This window comes from Miniopterus schreibersii (assembly GCF_964146895.1).
Source record: "Miniopterus schreibersii genome assembly, chromosome: 14".
Lineage (NCBI taxonomy): Eukaryota > Metazoa > Chordata > Mammalia > Chiroptera > Miniopteridae > Miniopterus > Miniopterus schreibersii.
The window spans coordinates 16,801,254-16,823,225 of NC_138114.1; the positions used below are offsets into that span (position 1 = coordinate 16,801,254).

A 21,972-nucleotide genomic window follows, 5' to 3' on the forward strand; every position below is an offset into this window, starting at 1 on the left:
TAGCCACTTCCTGCCGACCCTTGACCCCACTGATTTCCGTCTTCGGGGTGGTTCTCACCCTTGACCTTTGCCAGACTTCATGTGTTCGAGTTCTGGCTCTGCAATTCGCTCTCTTGGGCAACTTAATCTCTCCCTCAGTTTCTTTCTTCTGTAAAATGGAGAGAATATTAAATGCTCTTCTAATAGCTTGTTGCCCTTCAATAGTCACGTAGATTGCCTGGCACCGGAGTAAGCACTCAGGGAAAGCCAGCTGTTATTAACCACTTTTACACAGCGCCTTGGTTCAGACGCAGAGCTGCGGGAAAGCCAGGTGGTCTCTGCTCTCAGAATGCCCTCAGCATGGGGAAGAGCTACCGTTTCTGGAGTAATTATTATTACCCCGAAGGAGTAACAACAATTGTAGCTAATATTCCTACGATTTTTAGAAATATACATGACCTCATTTAATCCTTTCAACAATGCTCATTCATTTAATAATTACCTTTGCGCACTGCTGTACACAAAAGTTATTCTCTCATATTGTTGATGGTAAATATTAGTTATTCTGAGGCACAGAGTGGTTCATACATTGAAAAATTGCACTTGTAGCCTGTGCTGGAAGCTGTACTCGTCACTGAGCGTGCTTTAGTAAATGAGCAGATTGTTCCTGTCGTTTATAGTCGAGGTCAGTGATTCTCAAAGTGTGATCCTGGGATCAATGGTATCAGGACCACCTGAGAACCTGTTAGAAATGCAAACCTCAGACCCACCCTAGACATATAGAATCAGAAAGTCTGGAGGCGGGCCCAGCGAGCTATGGTTCAGCAGGCTCCCCAGAGGATTCCTTCACACTCTGAAGATTGAGACCCATTTGCACAAAGGCACCCTAGGCTGGGACCTTTGCTAAGCATTTTACATACAAGTTTATCCCATTTAACTCACATCAGCATATGCAAGTTGGTATCCTCCATGTTAAGTAAGGTTGCACCCCTACCCCTTAGGTAGGAGTCCTAAGTTTGGTTTCTTGATAGAGGCTGATCTGTTGCATTTTACTGCTTTCTGTATCCTGCTATGGTTCTCAATCTTGGTTACATATTAGAATAATCTGTGGTGCTTTTTATTTATTTGTTAGTTTGTTTTTTAAATTTTGTAAATTGATTTTTAGAGAGAGAGGAAGGAAGAGGGACAGAAAGAGAGAAAAACAAACATCGATGTGAAAACAAAACATCAGTTGGCTGCCTCCTGCACACCCCCTACCTGAGATCGAACCTGAAACCTGGGCATGTGCCCTGACCAGGAATCAAACCAGCAACTTTTCCGTACACAGGAGGACGCCCAACCAACTGAAGCACACCAGCCAGGGTATCTGTGGTGCTTTTTAAACTTTTTTTTTTTTTAATATATCTTTATTGATTTCAGAGAGAGGAAAGGAGAGGGAGAGAGAGAGAGAGAAACATCAATGATGAGAGAGTCACTGATCAGCTGCCTCCTGCGCTCCCCCCCCAACTGGGGATCGAGCCCGCAACCCAGGCATGTGCCCTGACTGGGAATCAAACCCTGATCGCCTGGATCCTAGATCCTGGCTCAACCGATGAGCCATGCCCGGCCGGGCTGTGGTGCTTTTTAAAATGTCGATATCAGGAACCAGACCAATAAAATCAGAATCCCTAAGGCTGAGGCCTAAGAAAAATACACACACACACACACACACACACACACATATATATATAGATTGATAGACTTTTTTCATTACACAATCATCTAATTCTATATGCTGTCTTATTTTAGGGAACCAGTAGCTTTAAAAGTTTTCCAGGTGATTCCAATGTGCACTGAGGGTTAAATTAAAGCCACTGGTATAGCACTATGGCTTACATGTAGCTAACATGTAATAAATGTTTGAATAGTGAATGAATGGATATTTAGATACTCTTTTTACTGATGAGGTAAAGTAATTGCCCAAGGTCACTCAGCTAATAAATGATGGAACAAGAATCCAAGTCCAGATCTGATTCTGTATCCCAGGTGTTTTCTATGACTACATACACCAAGGCAAACAGCATTTGACACACTAGCAGAACAGCTATTCCAGGAAACGCTGTAGCCTTTAATAATTACAGCACCATAACATTATGTTTTATAACAGAGATCTCGTAACATAGGGCACATTCATGTAATGGAAACCTAAAAATAAGTAGGGATTTTATTATTACCATGGGTTGGCATGTTTATGCACACCTATCTGTATTCACCTTTCCATGACCACCTATGTATTGTAAGAGGTACTTTAATTTAGCAAACATTTATTGAGCACTATTTACATCTGTCATTGTTCTGTGGGCTGTTAATTGGCTGTTGCACACAGTCTTTGCCTTCAAGTTTCTCACAATCTAAGAGAGAGACAGGCATATAAACAAATTATAATATTGGCTGAGAAATACAACAATAGAAATATGTTGATACATCTGTTGCCCAGAAAAGAAAGGCCTACTGTATAGGTAGGGAGTCAGGAGATGGGCATGAAAGGCTTTATGGAACAGTCAACAGTTCAGCTGGGGCAAGGCTGATCAGAATTCCCCTAAATTGCGCCCAGCACTGCAGTGGGATATAGATCTCCATTTTGATTAATAGGTAGATTCACGTAGGAAGGGGCACTCTTTTCTTGGAAACTTGAGAACTTGTGGGACAAACCCAGCCATTCCTCGCTCTGGAATTGAAGCCCCTGCTGCTGCCACTTTGAAATGAGCTTTGGGGGAAAGCAGTTGGAATTAGCCCATGATCCTATCAGGGAAGCCACAGTCCCTGAAAAGGTGTACATGAGTTATAGAGCCCCGAGAGCTAGTACTCGGAGTCCTGAGTGAAAGGCCCCTGCAGGAGAATGGGGGACAGGAGAGGGCAGAAGTTTTTACTATAATTAGCTCTGGGAGTAGTTCAGCTGAGGGAGGGAGAGGAGTACAGCCGGCAACTATTTTGAGCACAACTTCGATTGACAGGACACGTGTGCTGGACTGTACTGATCCCAGGGCCAAGCTGCCTGCCTGTGGTGTGTGGTGTGTGGTGTGTGGTGTGGGGGGGAAGGCCTGGGGCAGCAGGAGCAGGACAGCCAGACAGGCCGGACGGGGTACCAGCACCTCTACTTCTCTCCCTGGGACACTGTCCAGACTCTTAGGGCCATAGGCCAACCTGAGCGATGGGTGCGGAGAAGGAGGTGCTGGTCACACTGTCAGGGGGAGCCCCCTGGGGCTTCCGACTTCAGGGTGGGGCCGAGCAGAGGAAACCCTTACAGGTGTCCAAGGTAAGGGAAAGTCCCTACATTGAGGTTTCAGGGAAAGGGGGAACCCAAGGGAACCTGGGAAGAGTCCTGTGGTGGCATATGGGGGAGAAGTGGGGAGCTGTGAAGAGGAGTGGGGGTGGGCAGGTGGGCAGGGAAGCATGTTAAAGTTCGGCGGGGGGAGCAGAGTGTGAGCACAGGCTTCCTGTGGGGGTGGGGGCTATTGGAAAAGGCTATTGGTTTTTGGTAGCAAAGAAAGACTGTCTCAGTTCCCTGCAGCACCTTAGCAGCAGAGGCCCAGGTCTGGCCACCCAGTCTTGACTCTCCTGGGTCTGTGCCTCTACCACAAACTCCAGGAATGTAGGGAAGGTTCTAATTTCTCTCTAACTAAACTGATATGTGATGAGCTGATGCTGTCTTGCCCAGCCCAGCCCAGCCCAGCCTAGCCCTGCCCTGCCCTGCCCTGCCCTGCCCTGCCCTGCCCAGCCCATGCCTTCAGTACTCCTCTTTTCCTACGCCAGATCCTTTCTCACTAGGCAAGACTCTTTTTTTGGTGCTAGGAGGGTAATGGCAAGATCTGTCCTGTCAGATGAAGTTGCTATCCTTTTGGTTTCACCGTACAGGCTTACTTTTCTCAGCTGTAAAATGTGGGTAATAATGGCACCTACTTCATAGAACCATTCTAAGGATTAAATGCAATAATACATGTAGAGTGCTTAGCACCATGCCTAACATTTAGTAAGCGCTCAGTAAATGATAGCCACCAGGGCACACACGCACACACACAATCACAGTCTCCCAGAATTTGCAGGACTCCCTCCACTCTGGAATACTGTTCTAAAATTGTGACTATGTAGATAGATAAGAGTGCCTCGGATTCCAAGGCCTGGGAGAGAACTACTGGCTAGTATAGATACTGCCCTTAGAGGAAAACCTTGGAAAGCCAGCATTTCTGGTTCCTGGCCCTTCGCCCCCAGCCCTCTCATTCGGTGATTACCCTACTTCCCCTCATGTAATGTATTACTCCCTCCACTCTGCACCTTCTGCCCTCTAGGAAGGCCCCTGAACTGCAGTCCCATACCCCCTCCACCCTTTCTTAGCCTGCGAAGTAAAATCCCTCCCACACATGGCTCCTTCCTGTCCTAACTCCTTGCATTTTGCTCCTCCTTGGAGCTCCCCTCACCTACAGTCTCTCCTCCAACACCTTCTCAGATCCGAAGACGGAGCCAAGCTGGCAGAGCAGGACTCCGAGAGAGGGACCAGCTTTTGGCCATCAATGGGGTCTCCTGCACCAGTCTCTCTCATGCCAGCGCCATGAGCCTCATTGATGCCTCAGGGAATCAACTTGTCCTCACTGTGCAGAGGTATGGACTCCTCTCAACCCAACCCACCCGGTCCCCCTCGTCCAGAGCTCCCACTGCCTGACTTTCCTCTGTGTATCCCTGGCCTGGCTTCAGCGACTAACAAGAACCTGTTTCTGCTTATGAGTTAGTGATGCAATATAGATGTTAGTGTGGGCCTCCCAAAGGGCTTGGGTGTATCTGTAACCTAGGGATGGGTGTCAAGTGGGTATCTGAGTGTGGGGGCCTCCTTCAACCCCTGCCTGTCTCATTACCATCTCCCTGAAAGCCATTTCCACTCACAGCCCTCCGAGCACATCTTGTCTCCTTCCCAGTTTGTCTTCAGATTGCCACTCTTCCCAGCCCATTCCACCTACATCCCCTCTCTCCCCGAACTTCGCCCCCCCCCCAGGCCACTCTAGCTGTGGGCCGTGCAGCCCGTTTCTCAAGTTCTCTCATCTCCCCAGGGTAGAAGATGAAGGGCCTTTGAGGTCTCCACCCCCCGGTGAGCTTCAGGTGCTGTCACCCTTGTCTCCGCTGAGTCCTGAGCCCCCTGGTGCTCCAGTTCCCCAGCCTCTTCAGCCCGGGAGCCTCCTCTCACCCCCTGACAGTGAGGCTTACTACGGAGAAACAGACAGCGATGCTGATGGCCCTGCCACCCAGGAGAAGCCCCGCCGCCCCCGCCGCCGAGGCCCCGCAAGGCCCTCCCCTCCGGGAGCCCCACCTGATGAGGTCTACCTGTCTGACAGCCCTGCAGAGCTGGCACTTGCTGTGCCTGGTCCTTCCAACCAGGGTGACAGCCGTGTGAGCTCCCCATCTTCGGAGAATGGGACAACCCTTAAGCCACCCCCAGCTGAGGCCCTGCTGTTGCCCCATGGTCCCCTCCGGCCTGGCCCTCATCTCATCCCTATGGTGGGGCCTGTTTCCCACCCGGTGGCAGAAGATCTTACTACCACCTACACCGAGAAGGCCAAGCAAGCCAGTGAGTGCCTGAACCCTTTTTCCCTAGCCAGGATCTTTTAATCTGAGCCCTAAATCTCCCCCTTCATAACCTTGGATATAGTCTTGGGGACAAGTGGAGAAGACTGATGAGTAGGAGAGGGAAATCATTATTCTGCTGTTTGAACTAGTGGGGTAAAAAGGTACAGGTGGTTCCACCCAACCCAGAAACAGGGTAAGTAGGGAAGTTGGAAAGGGACATGAATCACTGAGGGGTTTGCTTGTTGCTGCTATAATTTTGCTGGGTGCCAGATATAGGGCAGGGAAGTATTTTGAAGCAGGGTATGGCTTCAGGGGCTCTTTGGTGTTAATTGTAGGCATAAAGTCAGAGCTACCTTTGACATCTGTAAGTTCAATCAGGACTCCTGGGGCTGGGAGGCTATGAGATAGTCATGAGTTCCTAGGAAGTGGTAGAGGGAGGGATCTTCAACTCTTTATCTCAGGCAAGATTGTATAGGCCTGGGCAGAAAAAAACCAGTTCCGCTTATCTCAAGCTCTCTGCTATTTTTGATGTGAGCTACAGAACGAGGTCTAAGAGTGAACCTTCTCCCTGTCCTGTGCCTCCCATGCCTCTCCCCAGAGCCCTTTCTTGTCTCCTTGGAAATCTCAGGATCACCCCTGTAGTTCTTATCTCTCATTCCTCCCCTCCGCCATTCTGACTCATGATCCATAGAATTTTGTGTCTCTAAGTCTGGACTAGAGGCTAAGGACAGGACAGTTTAGAGTCTGACATCCCTGAGAATGTCCAATAGACCACAAAGAAATTCCAGATGCATGCCCAGGATCCCATGCTTATCCCCAATTCTCATTTTAGCAATCTCCCTTTCCATCATGCTGGGTGAGACTGTAGTTAGTGACTTAGGGATATTTTTATCCAAGCAGACCTCATTGTCCAGTGGGGTGGAGTGGGGGGAAGGGTAGGCAGGTGCCCACGTCTATCACACCGGGGCTTGTGGAGCAGGCCAGAGAAGGGAGGGGGACAGGCTCCAAAAATAGCATAGTGAGCTCATTCAGCTGCCAGCTCTGGGGACAAGACAAAGGGGCTTTAAAAGGCATGGGGGGTGGCTCAAGCTGGTCCTGCTCCAGCCAACACTGCCTTTCTCAGCATGGAAACCTTTGAGCCCATCAGCCAAGAGCCCCTCAGCCAAGCCAGCTCCAACAAAGCCCCAGGCCCAGTTCCTGAGCTACAGGATCCATTCTATGCAGGTACCACCCTCCCATAGCCAAGAGAGTTCTGGCTTCTAGAATGCAGGGGAAGACATCAGCAGTTTAGGAAGGGAGATCTCTGGGAAGGGTCTTACTCCCTTAGCTGTTTCTCCTTTTTGCCTTCCTCTTCTATCCTTTCTAAGGAAAATTTCACAAACCCTTTCTCAGAATGGGCTGATGCTATGGTCACGTGCCAGAGGGGTTTGTGACCACATGAGCTACAGAAGACTCAAGGGGAGAGAGTGTGTATGAGAGAGAAGTGTGAATAATCTATGAATATATTAAGGCCTGTATGTGGGAGTCTATGGGAGAAAATGTGTGAGCAAGGAAGTGTCTGTATACAGGTGTAGCTCGTGTCAAGAGTTTTGATAGTAATGGTTACTCACAGTGGAACTTATGGCTACTGTTAAATGCTAAATTTACCTACGTTATCTCACTTAATCCGCATAGCAACCCTATGAGGTAGCTGTTATCATTCTCACTTACAGATGAGGAAACTGAACTTCAATGAAGTGAAGTAATTCTCCCCAAACCGAACACCTAAGCCGAACTCTGACTCTAACGTGTCTCTCTCATTCACAGTACTCTTCTGTGGTATAAATGTTGGGATGGGCACAATGAGAGCCCTAGTTGGAAAGGAGCTTGGTATCTTGAGTAAAAAGTAGATGGAATTTTGAGAATTTTTTTAGGAGGAACTGGGGATCATGGGTCAGAGAGTCCAAGGCAGGGTCCCAGCAGCAGGGCAGCCTCTCTCATTTCCGGGCTCCACCTCCCAGGCCCCACATGGCATGGGAAGCCCTGCCCTGCCTCCCCCTTAGTATATAATTCTTTCGTGCCTGCCTGGTAGTGGCTACCTGAGCTCTCTACCTAGAAGGCTGGCCCCTAAAGAAGACTACCCCACTCCCACCCTCGGCTGGGGGAAAAGGTGAATATATTTAGTCTGTGACCTTGAGGTATCCTAATGATTTGGAGGACTGCCTCGGAGAGCAGCACTCTGGCTTTTCCCGCATCTCGGATCTGACACTGCCCTTGGCTGTAAGTAGCAGGGGTGTGAGGCCCAGAGGAGTGAGTGGCAGGGGTGTGAGGTACAGAAGAGTGCCTGGCACTTGGAAGGCCAATATCGGCTCTAAAATTTTGTTCAAACTGTTAGGAAAGGGGGAACTTTGGGAAAAACGGTCACCTGGAGTGTGCATGCGTGTGAATATATTCAAGTGACTCTATGTGTTTTTGTGTAAATACACGTGTGGACCGAACTAGGGCATATATAACCTGGGGATACATAAATGAGAGAGAAAAGTACAGGAGAAAATATGCCCACAGCTGGCTTTTACTAGCCCCATATTCTTGTTGAAATGATGTGTAGTGGGAGTTATTTTTATGAATGTATATAATGTGGACTGCATGATGGAGGTGGAATTGTGAATGAAGATCCTTGTTGCTAAGGATCCTTTGTGTCCTTATCATAGGGGTAAGGGAGTAAGTCCCAAACTTTCTGAGAGGCGCCCTAATGTGGTCTCTGTGGTGAGAGAAAAGTGTCCCTTCTCATCTTTTCTCTCCCTGGAACCTGCCCCATCTTTCTGCCTGGGAAGTGGACCCCCCAACCCCACCCCACCCCTCCATTGTCAGCCAGGAACAGAGGGAGGCAGGGGAGGAATGTGGGGGGGGGTAGGAGCACATCTCTGGGGAGATGGGAGCAGCGTAGGGGGAGGAGAGGGGAACTGTGTCACAGTGGTGTGGGGACAGGCAGCTGGACCCTGCCTTCCTTTTAACTGTCCTTGGCTTCACCTTTCACCCTCCGATCTGCTCCCGAGTCAGAGGACTTCGCACAGGCAGGAGGCGCCGTGGGTCGGGCCAGTGAGAAGGCAGGAGGTGGGGGGCTGCGGGAGCTGGCGGGCCGGGGGCGGGAGCCCTGGGAAACAGGACGGGGGGGCTCACCGCACTTTCCCCCCGGCCCCCTCAGAACTGCAGCGGGCAGAGAGCCTTCAAGAGAAGAGTGTGAAGGAGGCCAAGACCAAATGCCGAACGATCGCATCCCTGCTAACCGCGGCCCCCAACCCCCACTCCAAGGGCGTGCTTATGTTTAAGAAAAGGCGGCAGAGGGCCAAGAAGTACACCCTGGTGAGCTTCGGGTCTGCGGCTGGGACGGGCGCCGAGGAGGAAGAGGACGGGGTCCCCCCGACGAGCGAGTCCGAGCTGGACGAGGAGGCCTTCTCCGACGCCCGCAGCCTCACCAACCAGTCCGACTGGGACAGCCCCTATCTGGACATGGAGCTGGCCAGGCCGGGCTCGGGCGCGGCGGAGGGCCGGGGCCAGGGCGCGGGCCCGGCCGGGCAGCTGACCGAGGCCTCGGGCAGGGGCGTCCAGCTCTTCGAGCAGCAGCGCCAGCGCGCGGCCTCCAGCTCGCAGGAGCCGGCGGGGGGCGGTCCGGCCGCCGAGCTCGACGGGCGGGGCCCGCAGTCGCCCCCTAGGGCCCGGAGCGCTCCGCCCGAGGCGGCAGCGCTGCCCCCGTCGCCGGGCCCTTTAGCCAGCCCCAGGCCCCTCCTCCCCGGCGGTGGAGCCCCTTCCCCAGCCCCGAGCATCTTCAACAGGTCAGCCAGGCCCTTTACCCCGGGCTTGCAGGTGCAGCGGCCAGGTACCACCTCGGTTATTTTCCGGCCCGTGGCCCCCAAGAGGACGAACGAAAGCCTGGGAAGCCTCAGCCCCGCCCCGCCCCCTTTCCTGTCCTCTCCTCAGGGGTCCGCCCCTCTGCCCAGCTTCACCTCGGGGGTCCCCAGCCACCTGTCAGCCTCCAGTTCCCCCAGCACCCCACGCTCTTCAGGTCCCGTGACGGCCACCAGCTCCCTGTATATCCCAGCCCCCAATCGTCCCGTGACGCCAGGCGGGGCCGCAGAGCCCCCCGCTCCCCCTAGCACGGCTGCCATGACCTCCACCGCTTCCATCTTCCTGTCGGCGCCTCCGCGACCCGCTGCGCGCCCCGAGGCGCCCGCCGCAGGCCCCGCGGCCGCCGAGCCCCCCAGCGCTCGCGAGCAGCGCATCTCGGTGCCCGCCGTGCGCACAGGCATCCTCCAGGAGGCGCGGCGGCGGGGCACCCGGAAGCAGATGTTCCGGCCGGGAAACGAGGAGACGAAGAACTCGCCCAACCCCGAGCTCCTGTCGCTGGTGCAGAACCTGGATGAAAAACCCCGGGCCGGGGGCGCGGAATCGGGCCCTGAGGAGGATGCGCTGAGCCTCGGGGCCGAAGCCTGCAACTTCATGCAGCCACCAGGGGGCAGGAGTTACAAGACCCCGCCTCACGTGGCACCGAAAACCCCGCCCCCCGTGGCTCCCAAGACCCCGCCCCCGATGCCTCCTAAGACTCCACCCCCCGTGGCTCCTAAGCCCTCGGCGCGGGGGTTCCCTGATGGGCTGGTGAACGGGGCGGCCCCCTCTGCGGGAATCCCTGAGCCGCCCAGGCTGCAGGGAAGGGGTGGGGAGTTATTTGCCAAGCGGCAAAGCCGAGCAGACAGGTATGTGGTGGAAGCTACGCCCAGTCCCGGCCTTGGCCCTCGGCCCCGCAGCCCTTCTCCTACTCCCTCGCTGCCCCCTTCCTGGAAATACTCACCCAACATCCGTGCCCCACCGCCTATTGCCTACAACCCACTGCTCTCACCTTTTTTCCCCCAAGCTGCCCGAACTCTCCCTAATAAGGCCCAATCCCAGGGGCCGCGGGCAACCCCCAAGCAGGGCATCAAGGCTCTGGATTTCATGCGGCACCAGCCCTACCAACTTAAAACTGCAATGTTCTGTTTTGATGAGGCTCCCCAGACTCCTGGCCCCACCTCCTCAGGGCCCCCCAAAACTGCCCGAATCCAGGAGATCCGCCGATTTTCCACTCCAGCACCCCAGCCCACTGCAGAGCCTCTGGCCCCCACTGTGCTTGCCCCTCGAGCAGCCACTACATTGGATGAGCCCATCTGGAGGGCAGAGCTGGCCTCAGTCCCTGTCCTGAGCCCAGCCCCTCCTCCAGAATCTCCCAGGGGTCTTGGGGCCTCCCCCAGCTCCTGTGGCTTCCAGGTAGCCAGGCCTCGTTTTTCAGCCACCAAAACGGGATTGCAGGCTCATGTGTGGAGGCCTGGGGCAGGCCACCACTGAGCAGGGCACAGCTCCCAGGACCAAGGAGAGGTGGAACATCCAGTTCCTAAAGTCGCTTCTCCTGCCCAATGCACCCCCCCTCTCAGGCATCTGGAGGTTAAATTCCCTCCTGCCAGAGATAGTTTTGGAGTTGGTATCCCATCCCCCACTTCTTCCAGACTCCCAACCTCTCTGTTGCTTTCCAACCTAATATTTCTGCTTTGGTATCTGTGTTTCTCTTTGTCTCTGTAGTTTCTTGCCCAGATCTCTGTCTTTATCTCTAGGTCTCTCCACCCGTATTCCCCCACTGGTCTCTATTTCTCTACTCTGTTCTGTTCTCTGTGAGCCTCATGACATTCAATGAGAGGCACAGGGAGAAGCTACCACTGAGAGCTCAAGCAAGAAGCTCCCCACCAGGTGGGCAGCAAAGGAACTGAATTGATTCTTGTTTGCACAGTTACTCTCTACTCACCTTTCCCAAACTTGGTTGGCATATACCTAGGCGTGTATGTGTGCCAGTGTGTGTGTGTGTGCGTGCACAGATGTGCTCTTCTGTCTGAGGCAAGAGTAAGAGGAGAGATCTAAATAAAGATCTAGTGTGGGTCTCACCCTTGCGCTGACGAAAGCAGGGTGAGATAACCCCGCAGGCAGAGTCTAGTGGGGAGAAAGAGATTCACTAGAGTTAAAAACTAGCATCTGTAGCTGGTATGCAGCATCTTGTGAAAGTTATGGAGTATGAGAAGACTTGAAGGACCAAGGCAGTTTGTATGGGCTGAGTTATACCCGCTAGATCAGGAATTGAACTCAGAATTCTGTTCTGCCGGATTTCAGACAGCAACTTGAGAGGCCCATGATGAGCAGCAAGCACCCAAGGAGTGAACAAAAAGAAAAAGTTCTTCTGAGAATGAACAAATCATGGGCTTCATTTCCTCATAAACCTAAGACAGACAGAAAGAAGAGAGCCATGGGGTGGAAACTGAGGCAGAACCGGGAGCAGAGCAGAAGTTAATGAAATTGATTGAGCCACAAAGAAGAGCATGGTGAGAGAGTGAGAATGCAGTGTTGGCAGAGAGTAAATTTAGGTAACAAGAAACCAACTGTGTACAAGAGGAGGGTTGGGGGAAATGTGATGGAGAAGAATGTATTTGTTAGGGTGAAGTGGATGATGGTGGGGGGATGTGAGAGTTTATGCTGAGTGTTGAAAAAACAGTTGGTATCTGTGCTACCTCCTTTGAGCCTATCCCTCTGTCTCTGCACCGTGTCCTGACTACCAGGGAAAGGGCAAGGAAACACCCAGAGCCAAACCTCTTTGTATTCCTAATCCATCCCTCACACCCTAGCTCTTGTTCCTTTCCAGCTTCAGGTCCTGACCCCTGATCCTAGAGGAGTGTAGACTCCCCTCTCACCCATGACTACCAAGGGTCACATTTGCTGCTTGATCTGGAAACTGATCATTTCCTTTGCATATTGGGTGTGAGTCACAGTACTTTTGTTTGTGCACAAGAATAAACTTATACCCCACACTTTCTGTTGCTGTCATCTCTTCTAGGTTTATACCCAAATCCTGATCTCTTCTTGATCGCTCACTCCTTCCCCTGATCTCCTGATTCCTGATCTCCTTCTCCATTCCTGCCCTCCTATTTTCACCCTTTTCCCTTTACCCCAGATTTCTTGCTCTTCTTTACCAATTCTGTCCCATTTCTGTTTAGCCACTTCCACCACTCCCCTTGATTCCCTCTCCCCACATTCCCCATCCAGAGTCTCCCCCTTTCAATCTCCTGCTCCATACTTCCCAAACTAAGAGAAGTTGGAAAGGCCTTCTGAGCCTTTTGCCATCAACATTTCCTAGCTCCCTGGAGGACGCAACCATGTTTCCATGGGAAAACAATGGTTGGAGGTGAAGGTGGGGTGGGAGGGGGAATAACAATAGAGAGGACAGATAGTGGGGATTGAGACTAATAAAGAAGAGAAGGCACGAGAGGCAAACTAGAATTAAATATTTCTGAGAAGGAAAGTGCCTTTGCTTCGATTTTACCAGCAGGGGGCAAATTTGTGCCATTAACCAGGCTCAGGACCCAGATGCTCCTAAGTACACAGAATTCCAAAGGAAGGGCCCAGAGAGCACAAGGTGAGTATTCTGTCTTTCACCCACTTGGCAGTTTTAGGTAATCAGTCACAGGAGACCAAAATTTTAGTTTGTTTTTGTTTTTGAGAGGAGGATGGTAGTGATGATGAAATCACTGTTTACTATTTATGTTTTTTCTTCTAATTGCTTCTTTGGGTTGGGAGGAAATGGAGAAGGAAGACAAAAGATGAGGGATCTAGAGGCTAAACTGGTCTGGGAAGAGGCCAACTACAGAAAACTGGAAGCCCTTTCAGCCCCTAGCCTGAACCTGAAAAGTTTAGGATGGGAAAAGGGCATGTCAGGAGGAATGGAGAGTTCACAGAGGGACAGGGGAGTATTCTGGGAGCTACCAAAGCCACTTCTTAAAGCAGCCACAACAGGGTGGCTCCAGGACCTAAGCAGGAGGTAGAGAGGGATCAAGGGTGTTCATGGAGCTACTGAGGGAGGGGCTGGGCAAATGACAGGCTTCTCACAAGAGGGCTCTAAAGCTAGTGCTCCTGCCCAGACGTTCCTCTGGAACAATGCACACGGGACAGTCCAGATCCTATGGGGGGGGTGTTCCTTTGAAGAAAAGTCTAAGTAGGAATCTCAGAGAGTAAGGCCTTGGCAGGTCAGAGCCTTCATGGACTTCTCAGAGAGATATCAACATCTATCCTGCAGAGTAGGCTGAACTGAGCACCCCAACAGCAAATGGAGGTGAAAAGGCAGAAGTCGGTCAAGTCTTTCCCACATCTTCTCTTACAGCCTAAGAAGCACTGGGTTTGGTTAATTTTGTCCCTTAATCTGCTAAGATCTGGCCCTTCCAGAGGAAAGATCAAACCACCCAGGAACTTTCAAAGAGTAGTTCCATTGTGAACAGACTTCCCTTTCCCAAACACAGAGCCATAAGCGTTCCCACCCCCAAAATGCACCCACATGTCCTTCCAGCTGCGGCCTAGATGGGCTCTGAGTGGCTCTCCGGACATGTTCTCCCACTCTGAATTCCTGTCTACCACTTGCTGCCTGCCTCCTCTCTCCTCAGTTTTCAATTTCTTCCTCAATGCTTCTGTGGATCTCAGACTCTATGTGTCAAGCGAAAGGGAGTCCCTGGGCAGATTGATCCAGGGAGATTAGTGGGAGAATCCCAAAGGCCTTTCCTTCGTTCCTGAGCCTCTGGGCAAAGAGGGCGGGATCTTGGTTCCAGGGTCTCAGTACCCCGTGCCATTTGAGCTGCTTGCGCTCATCATCTCTATTAATAACCACCCCCCTCCCCCACAGCCAGTGCTTCCCCCACGCCTGCCCAGCTCGGGTTCTCCAGTCACAGCGCTCAGTCCTCCTGAGCTGCTGGGCCCCAGGGAGAGCTGACCACCGCCTGAGCAACCGGTAAGTCTCCAACTCTATGACCAGAGGGGCTGGAGACCATTCTGTTGGCTGTTGTGTCTGTGCGGAATAGTGACCCTTGATCCTGGGGTGGTTGCCCTCTCCCCCGTCTATGCTCAGCTCCCAGCTGTCCAGTTCAGGGGAGCCACAGAGAGTTGGAAGGAGAGGGGCCCAGGAGGATGGGGTGAATAGAGATATTGGGGAGGCACTGGAGGAATGAGAAGGGGGTCTAAGGGGCTGGATAGAAGAAAACCTCGTTGAGGCTGAGAGGTACCGGGGGAGTCCATTTAGCAGTTCCTGGACTCTGACCTCAGCAGACCCCACTAAGTTAGTGAACTACAGATGTGTTGTGAGACAGGACTCAGCAGAAGACAACATTTTTGCTGGTCGCCAACTTCTGTCAAGGAGGAACTGGTCCGTATCTTTCCCAGCTTGTCCCCCTTCACTGCCAGATGCCATTATTATGTTCCTGTCCTCCCTCAAATTCCCACTGCTATGGTATTGCTGAGTTGACATGCATCAAGGTTCAAATGTCGTCTGACCCACCCCCCTTCTCCAATTCTGGGGTCTGGGGCAGGAGTGACTGAACAGGAACAGGGAGCACTGCTGTGACCTCCCAGGCCACATTCCAGCTGGCCCAATGGAGGAGCAACAACCTCTCCTTCCTATGGAGAATGTTTCTGGCTGGATCTCAAGCCTGGCAGAACATTTTTCTGCCCCCTTGGGGACTGGGGAAGACTGAGGAGAGACCAGAGCTCGGGATGACAGCCCTAATCTGAGATCCCCATGCAAATAAAAACTTCAGATCATGCCGATGAAACCTGGGTGCATTGTCCTGCCTATGTGTTATTTGTTTTAGCCCCTGGCCCCCCATACACACTGTGTTCCTAATGCGTGCACCAGCACTTTGTAAAACAGCTGCAGAGAGGTTGGGAGAAAGTAGGAGCAAAGGCTTCATCCATAGTTTCTGCCCCGCCTCCCAAGAGAAGAAAACTCCCTAAAGCAGTGAGTTTTCGCCATTTGAGGGAATATATATTTCTTTGAAAATCTAATGAAATTTTGTTCCCTGGAGCTCTTGACTCCAGGTTAAGCAGTGCTGCCTTACTGTAGACACTCACCCTTCCCAATCACCTTTCCCTGTTCATCTTTCGACTCCCCCTTCCCCTCCCATCCAGGCTGAATCCACCTCCACAATGCCACTCTCAGGAACCCCAGCCCCCAATAAAAAGAGGAAACCTAGCAAGCTGATCATGGAACTCACTGGAGGTATGGCATGTTTGCACCTGCCTAGCATGGGGTTTCTTATTAAGGGTATCAGTCCCAGAAATATCATAAGATTATATATATCTTAGGGTGAAGAGATAAGAGGGATTCAGGGGTAGGGTGGGGTGAGGGATGGTATGGTGGGACAGGAGAAAGTATTCAACATTACTCACCTTTCCACACTTTTCACCTTGTAATATGAGACAATAATATCCCTGCCATATTACCCAGTATAAGTCCAGGACTACGGGACCCACAGGTCAGTGAGGTATGTTTAAGGAAGAAAATATATACAATGGAAACTGGCACAGAGTTAGGTCTCAATAAATGGTTAATCTCCTTACTTATTTCCCCAAAGCTAGGAAGCCTGTGCATGTATTTAAAATGGAAAACTGCACAGACTGTTTGCAGCCAGAGTTCACTGAGGGGAAGAGTAGGGAAGGGAGGTAAGGCAGGAGTCTATACTATGGTGGCCAACTCCACACGGTGTTGGCCTTTGGACTTTCCCTCAGGCTACAGTTTCCCCAGTGGCTTCCATCTATGATGTACTTTATTTGCCCTATAACGCCATGCCAATGTCCCCTTCACCCCATTCATTTTCTCTAGTATTTCCACTATCTCCACTCTGCACCCCAGTTCCCATGCATTGTCTCCAACTTCAAACCCAGGAAATCAAAATCCCTCACAAACTAGACAGAGTTTGATCGGACATTGCGGACAGCATCTGCTTCCCTTAGCAGTCTCTGCTGGGACACACACACTTAGTTATGGATGGCATCTGTATTCTGGGCCCAGAAAACCCTACTTTCCTCTTTCCCTTGCCTCTTCCTCCCCACCTCCCTAAAAGGTGGACAGGAGAGCTCGGGCCTGAACCTGGGCAAGAAGATCAGTGTCCCAAGGGATGTGATGTTGGAGGAGCTGTCACTGCTCACTAACCGGGGCTCTAAGATGTTCAAACTGCGGCAGATGCGGGTGGAGAAATTTATCTATGAAAACCACCCCGATGTCTTCTCTGACAGCTCAATGGTGAGTTCGGAACTTTACTACTCTCAAAGCCTAGTGCCCCTCCTGAAAGTTTCTTGGTAGGCCCTGAGTCTCCAAAATACCACCAACCTCCCCTTCCTGCCAATTTAAAAGCCCATTAAAACCCCCAGATATAGTGAGTCCCCAACAGCTCCAGGGTGAGTTACAGCCCACCTCTGGAACTCAGTCTCTATCTCAGAGCTAATGAAGGTGGGTGGGGAGTACCACACCCTCAGGGAGAAAATTCCTTCCCAGTATGGGTTAGTGTTAAAGATAGGGTTGCCAGATAAAACAGAGGAAGCCCAGCCCTGTGTTTTAAAGTTGAGATACACACAAATAATTTTTTAGTAAAGCATGTCCCATTCAATATTTTAGACATAAGCATAAAAAATTTTTTAAAAACCCTAGACACTTAAATTAAAATTTCAGATACACAATAAATGCTTTTTTTAGTATAAGTATGTCCTCCAAAAGAGTTGGGACATAAAAATTAAATTAAAATTTAAAATATAGGACACTCATTTAAATTTGAATTTCTGATATACAATGGATACTCTCATATATAAATATGTCCCATGCAATATTTGTGGCATATTTATACTAAAAAAGTATTTGTTGTGTATCTAAGATTCAAATTTAGCCAGTGTCCTATAACCTTATATGCTAAATCTGGAGACCCTAGAAAGAGTTAAATGAATTTTTATAGCCATCCCTTCTTGAGCCACTCTTTTATCTAAGGACCCCAGCTGTGGGGACTGACACTATCCTTGAAGATCCTATGTTCCCTAATCAGGATCCTTCAGAGAAAGAGAAGTCGGGATTGGAGAGGGGCCAGGCACAAGATGTTATAGCCGAGAAGGAGGGCATCTTCTCCATTTCCTTTCCCCTCTACCTTTCCTGGGCAGCCAGGGGAGAGTGGAAATAGATGTCATTGGCCTTTATGTAGAAGCAGAGTAAAAATGCTGAGCCAGTTATATCTAACTTTAGGAGACCAAAAGCCCTCCTTCCTGCCTGGGTCTGGTTACACTGGGTGGAGCAAGGAGATGTGCACGATGGGTGGCCAGTAGAGCCTCCTGAAGGAGTTGGTGGGTTATTTTTAGGCTTAGGAACTGAATCTAGTGTTGCTCTTTTGGCCACCCTTCTCCTTTCCCACTATAGTTTCACCGCCAGGAAGTCCTGGTCCAATAGGCACCAAGAGGAGAGAGGGAGAGGAAGAGAGAAAAGAGTTCTATCTGTTAGACAAGATGAGGAGGGGGAGGGGACAGAGATCTCTGTAGTTCTTCAAAATAAGGCTGGGCTCTCCATGCCAAAGCTATATCTCAAATTTTAGTTGGTCAGAAGTTCTTGGTCCTCTTTGGCTTGGTAAGGATGGGACAGAGGAGTCTTGAGAATGAGTTGTCACCATCCTAAGTTATAACTGGAGGAACTGAGCCCAGGGGTTCCTACCCCTTACGGAGGGTTTCATTCCTCCTAGGCAGGCTATCCACTATCCATCTATTGGACGGGAGAACCTTAGAGGATTCAGTGTCTTCTGGTTGGCCATTGTCTCTGATCATATCTTCCTTGGTGTGCAAGCCTGTGTCTTTGTATATTTCCCATACTCATTGTTAACATGCCCTTCACTCTGTCCTTGTCTTTCAGGATCACTTCCAGAAGTTCCTTCCCACAGTGGGGGGACAGCTGGGCACAGCTGGTGAGGGATTCTCCTACAGCAAGGGCAGTGGTGGAGGCGAGGCAATGGGAAGTGGCTCTGCTGGACAGTATGGCTCTGACCAACAGCACCATCAGGGCCCTGGATCTGGATCTGGATCTGGGGGTACAGGTGGCCTGGGGGCCCAGACTGGCAGAGGAGGAGCTGATGGAACAACAGGGGTTGGCGATACAGGAACAGGCAAGTATTCTCACCCAAGAGTAATGTGTCTGGTCCCTAGACCAGTGGTATCCCTAGGAATGAGGCCTCGATTGGGTGTAGGGAGAAGGGGAGCCTGACACATCTTAATGGACTTTCTGGGCCCAGGAAAATAGAAAGATGTGTCTATTTCACCCAGAAGCCTTGTTTCTTAGTCACCTTTCTGGTTTTTCAGTTTAAGAGACAGATCTGACTCCAGGCTTTCATTATTCCACAAACCTCATACAATTACCAGGAGGACTTTATACCTTTGGCCCCTGGCCTCAGCAGCTTCCCTTGTGCAGGGGTGTGAAACTAACTTCCCTTGGTTACTAACTGCTATTATTTGACTTCCTTTTCTCTCCCATGGCTGCTAGGAGACCAGGCAGGTGGAGAAGGAAAACATATCACCGTGTTCAAGACCTATATTTCCCCATGGGAGAAAGCCATGGGGGTTGACCCCCAGCAAAAAGTAGAACTTGGCATTGACCTGCTGGCTTATGGGGCCAAAGCTGAACTCCCCCAATATAAGTCCTTCAACAGGTAGGGGTGATGGGGAAGGAACTGGTTGCATCTCAGTGTGTGGCACTGTGTCCTTAGTTGGGATGAAGACTTGGCTTCAAATGTTTCAGGAGGCATGGGAAGAACATGGGGGACCTAACTGAAGGCCTTTGCTCTTTTCACTCTAGCTCAGAGAAACAGCAAAATATGATGAAAGAAAAATTTGCCAAGAGGCAGGGCTTGAATTTTTGTTCATAGGCCACTTATTAGCTGTGTGGACATGGGAAAGTCGCCCTTCTTCTGAGCCTTGGTTGCCTTGACTATAAATACTATATTATACATTTAAAGTCCTATTGAGGCTTCTTTTATTCAAGGTTAGGATTCCATTGCTGTTCCTGCAGTATGGTTCTAGTCCTTTATACCCTACTTTAATAAGGCTTAAGTATCTGTTCTTTTGACATTGGGCTTCTCTAGAGCATGGATAGTAAATTTGTGTGAAAGCAAGATAGGGAAGTGCTAGAAAAGCGCTTTTTCATTTGGTCCCAAGGAGCCTGGATTTTCCAGGAAATGTTCATTCCTCTCATCTAGACCATGTATTATCCACTGAAGGTAAGGTAGGGGTTCTATGTTGAAATTTAAGGTAGCCTCAGACCCTTGGGTCTACGGTGTTTGGGGTTACTTTCTCTAAAATGCTGGTTTGGGTTACAACTACTCATGAGGCTATCTAGTACCAACTAGACTCCTTTTCTCATATTAGCTTTGGGAAACCAGGAAAACCAGGAGGGGGAATGAGAGGCTAATGGAGGAGAACAGGAGTGCAGAAGCAACCTCCAACTAGAACCACAGACTCCCCCATCTTCAAACAGAGTAACTTCTCACTGGTAAAGCTCTGTCCCTTTTGTTCTGGTATTTAATGAAATAATGTGTTCCTTTTCAGGACAGCAATGCCTTATGGAGGATATGAGAAGGCATCCAAACGCATGACCTTCCAGATGCCCAAGTTTGACCTGGGGCCCCTGCTGAATGAACCCTTGGTCCTCTACAACCAGAGCTTCTCCAACAGGCCTTCTTTCAATCGAACCCCTATTCCCTGGCTGAGCTCCGGAGAGCCTGTAGACTACAGTGTGGATATTGGAATCCCCTTGGATGGAGAAACAGAGGAGCTGTGAGGTGTTTCCTCCTCTACTTTGCACCAAGTTTCCCCTCTCTGGTTCCAATTTGGAGAGGGAATGCTGGGCAGGATACCCCCGCCTCCATACCTTTTGGGAATGGAGGGTGAAAGGAGGGAGAAATCTGCCTTTCCATCTTTCACTCTGAGTCCTACTCCAAGCGTCCGTCCTCACCAACTCAGAGCTCCCCTTCCACTTGCTCTGTATGGAACATGCTCTTTCATGGAATTTGCTCTGCCACCGGTAATGGTCAATAAACTTCAAGGAAATGAACTCATTTTTCCTCTGATATTTGAGTGCAGACGAAAACAATGCACAAAGACTAATTAAAGTTACATACTAAACACTCATTATTCAAATTTCAAAACCAAACCTGAGCTCTGGTTACTTACACACCCACACCCACACCCACACCCACACCCACAAAACCACATTCATAGGTGTCTACGAAGACATACTTATTCAATAGTGCATAAAGCAAATAATCATGCACGAACACATGTGCTAGCCTATACATGGGCACAGCTAAGAAGCTATTGTGTGCTGTGGTTAGGGAATAGGTGTTGGTGACCTTGCTCTTAGTTTTCTTTATGTAGCTGATTAGGAATTGGGATAATCAGGATTACCCAATTTTACAGAACTAGAACATGCCATAAAATTTCCAGATGACACCAGAGTGGGTTTAGAAATATATGTGTCAAAGGTTATAGATTCCCAAAAGGATGAGATAGAATAGGGAGCCATGGTGGAATCCAGAAAGAAGCAGGAGAAACCGGCTGCAGTTATCGTATGCGTGGCTCTGGATGAACACAGCAAGAAAAGACCTAAGGGTCACAGGGGCACAGCGGTGGTGCCCAGAAAGTGCTATAACTGGGAAGAAACAATGAGAGCCAATAGGAATGAGTAATAGTACTCTTTGGCTTTACTTTTTTTTTCTTTTCAATTACAGTTTACGTTAAACATCATTTTGTATTAGTTCAGGAGTATAGCATAGTGGTTAGACACTCATATACTTCACAAAGTGTTCCCCCAATATTTCCAGTAGCCACCTGGTACCATACATAGTTATTACGATATTACTGACTCTTTCCTATGCTGTACTTTACATCCCTGGGACTACTAACATTACTCTTTTTATTGATTTCAAGCATGGGGTTTCTTTAGAATCCCAGGACTTACTACTATGTTCCACAAAGTGAGAGTGATGCAAACCAGGACGAATAAATGACTTAGCCCTGGGTGGTTTGGCTCAGTAGTTGGAGAGTTGGCCCATGGGTTGAAGGGTCCAGGGTTTGATTCCAGCCAGGGGCACATACCTTGGTTGCAGGCTCGATCTCCAGCCCTGGCTAGGGCATGTGCGGAGGCAACCAATCGATGTGTCTCTCTCATGTTGATGTTTCTCTCTCTTTCCCTCCCTCCCCCTTCTGCTCTCTCTGAAAAGCAATGGAAAAATTGTCCTTGGGTGAGGATTTTAAAAAAAAGAAAAAGAAATGACCTAATAAGTTCTGGGAAAATAAATTCTGAGAGCTGGTTGAAGTCAGCCAACTTCTTGTGCCATTAAAGATTGTATTAAGTTGCTAGACTCTGCATAAGCTGATTCAATTTTCATAAATCTTGGGTCACGTGACACCCTGGTAACTTTCCTTTACAACCTAAATAACTTCCAGGGGATTCATACTTTCTGTAAAGTTGTACACAAAACTCTTCCTGTATGCATTTTTCTAAGGAATGTGTTGTCA

The 21,972-nt window shown here is 50.0% G+C and overlaps 2 protein-coding genes across 3 annotated transcripts; both read left to right on the forward strand.

The window, feature by feature from the left end:
- The first annotated feature begins 2,991 nt into the window (after positions 1 to 2,991).
- On the forward strand, positions 2,992 to 12,422 carry SYNPO2L (synaptopodin 2 like). Of its 2 annotated transcripts, XM_081158178.1 has the most exons (4): positions 2,992 to 3,274; positions 4,463 to 4,614; positions 5,058 to 5,572; positions 8,756 to 12,422. In XM_081158178.1, exons 1-4 carry the CDS (start codon positions 3,170 to 3,172, stop codon positions 10,924 to 10,926), a joined length of 2,943 nt encoding a protein of 980 aa, XP_081014304.1. In that variant the 5' UTR covers positions 2,992 to 3,169; the 3' UTR covers positions 10,927 to 12,422. The 2 variants fall into 2 exon arrangements, with proteins under 2 accessions (XP_081014304.1, XP_081014305.1); XM_081158179.1 differs by lacking the exons at positions 2,992 to 3,274; positions 4,463 to 4,614; positions 5,058 to 5,572 and adding an exon at positions 6,664 to 6,795.
- MYOZ1 (myozenin 1) lies at positions 10,182 to 20,511 on the forward strand. Its single transcript, XM_081158191.1, has 8 exons — positions 10,182 to 10,301; positions 12,944 to 13,033; positions 14,288 to 14,392; positions 15,565 to 15,655; positions 16,500 to 16,678; positions 18,317 to 18,566; positions 18,941 to 19,106; positions 20,002 to 20,511. Exons 4-8 carry the CDS (start codon positions 15,583 to 15,585, stop codon positions 20,231 to 20,233), a joined length of 900 nt encoding a protein of 299 aa, XP_081014317.1. The 5' UTR covers positions 10,182 to 10,301; positions 12,944 to 13,033; positions 14,288 to 14,392; positions 15,565 to 15,582; the 3' UTR covers positions 20,234 to 20,511.
- Positions 20,512 to 21,972: the final 1,461 nt, after the last annotated feature.

Excerpts from the sequence above, each read along its gene's own strand:
- SYNPO2L (XM_081158178.1), top strand. The coding sequence starts at position 3,170 with ATGGGTGCGGAGAAGGAGGTGCTGGTCACACTGTCAGGGGGAGCCCCC. Across the intron at positions 4,615-5,057 it reads CTTGTCCTCACTGTGCAGAG|GGTAGAAGATGAAGGGCCTT; the intron begins GTATGGACTCCT and ends TCATCTCCCCAG. Across the intron at positions 5,573-8,755 it reads CGAGAAGGCCAAGCAAGCCA|AACTGCAGCGGGCAGAGAGC; the intron begins GTGAGTGCCTGA and ends CGGCCCCCTCAG.
- MYOZ1 (XM_081158191.1), top strand. The coding sequence starts at position 15,583 with ATGCCACTCTCAGGAACCCCAGCCCCCAATAAAAAGAGGAAACCTAGC. Across the intron at positions 16,679-18,316 it reads TCTTCTCTGACAGCTCAATG|GATCACTTCCAGAAGTTCCT; the intron begins GTGAGTTCGGAA and ends CTTGTCTTTCAG. Across the intron at positions 19,107-20,001 it reads CAATATAAGTCCTTCAACAG|GACAGCAATGCCTTATGGAG; the intron begins GTAGGGGTGATG and ends GTTCCTTTTCAG.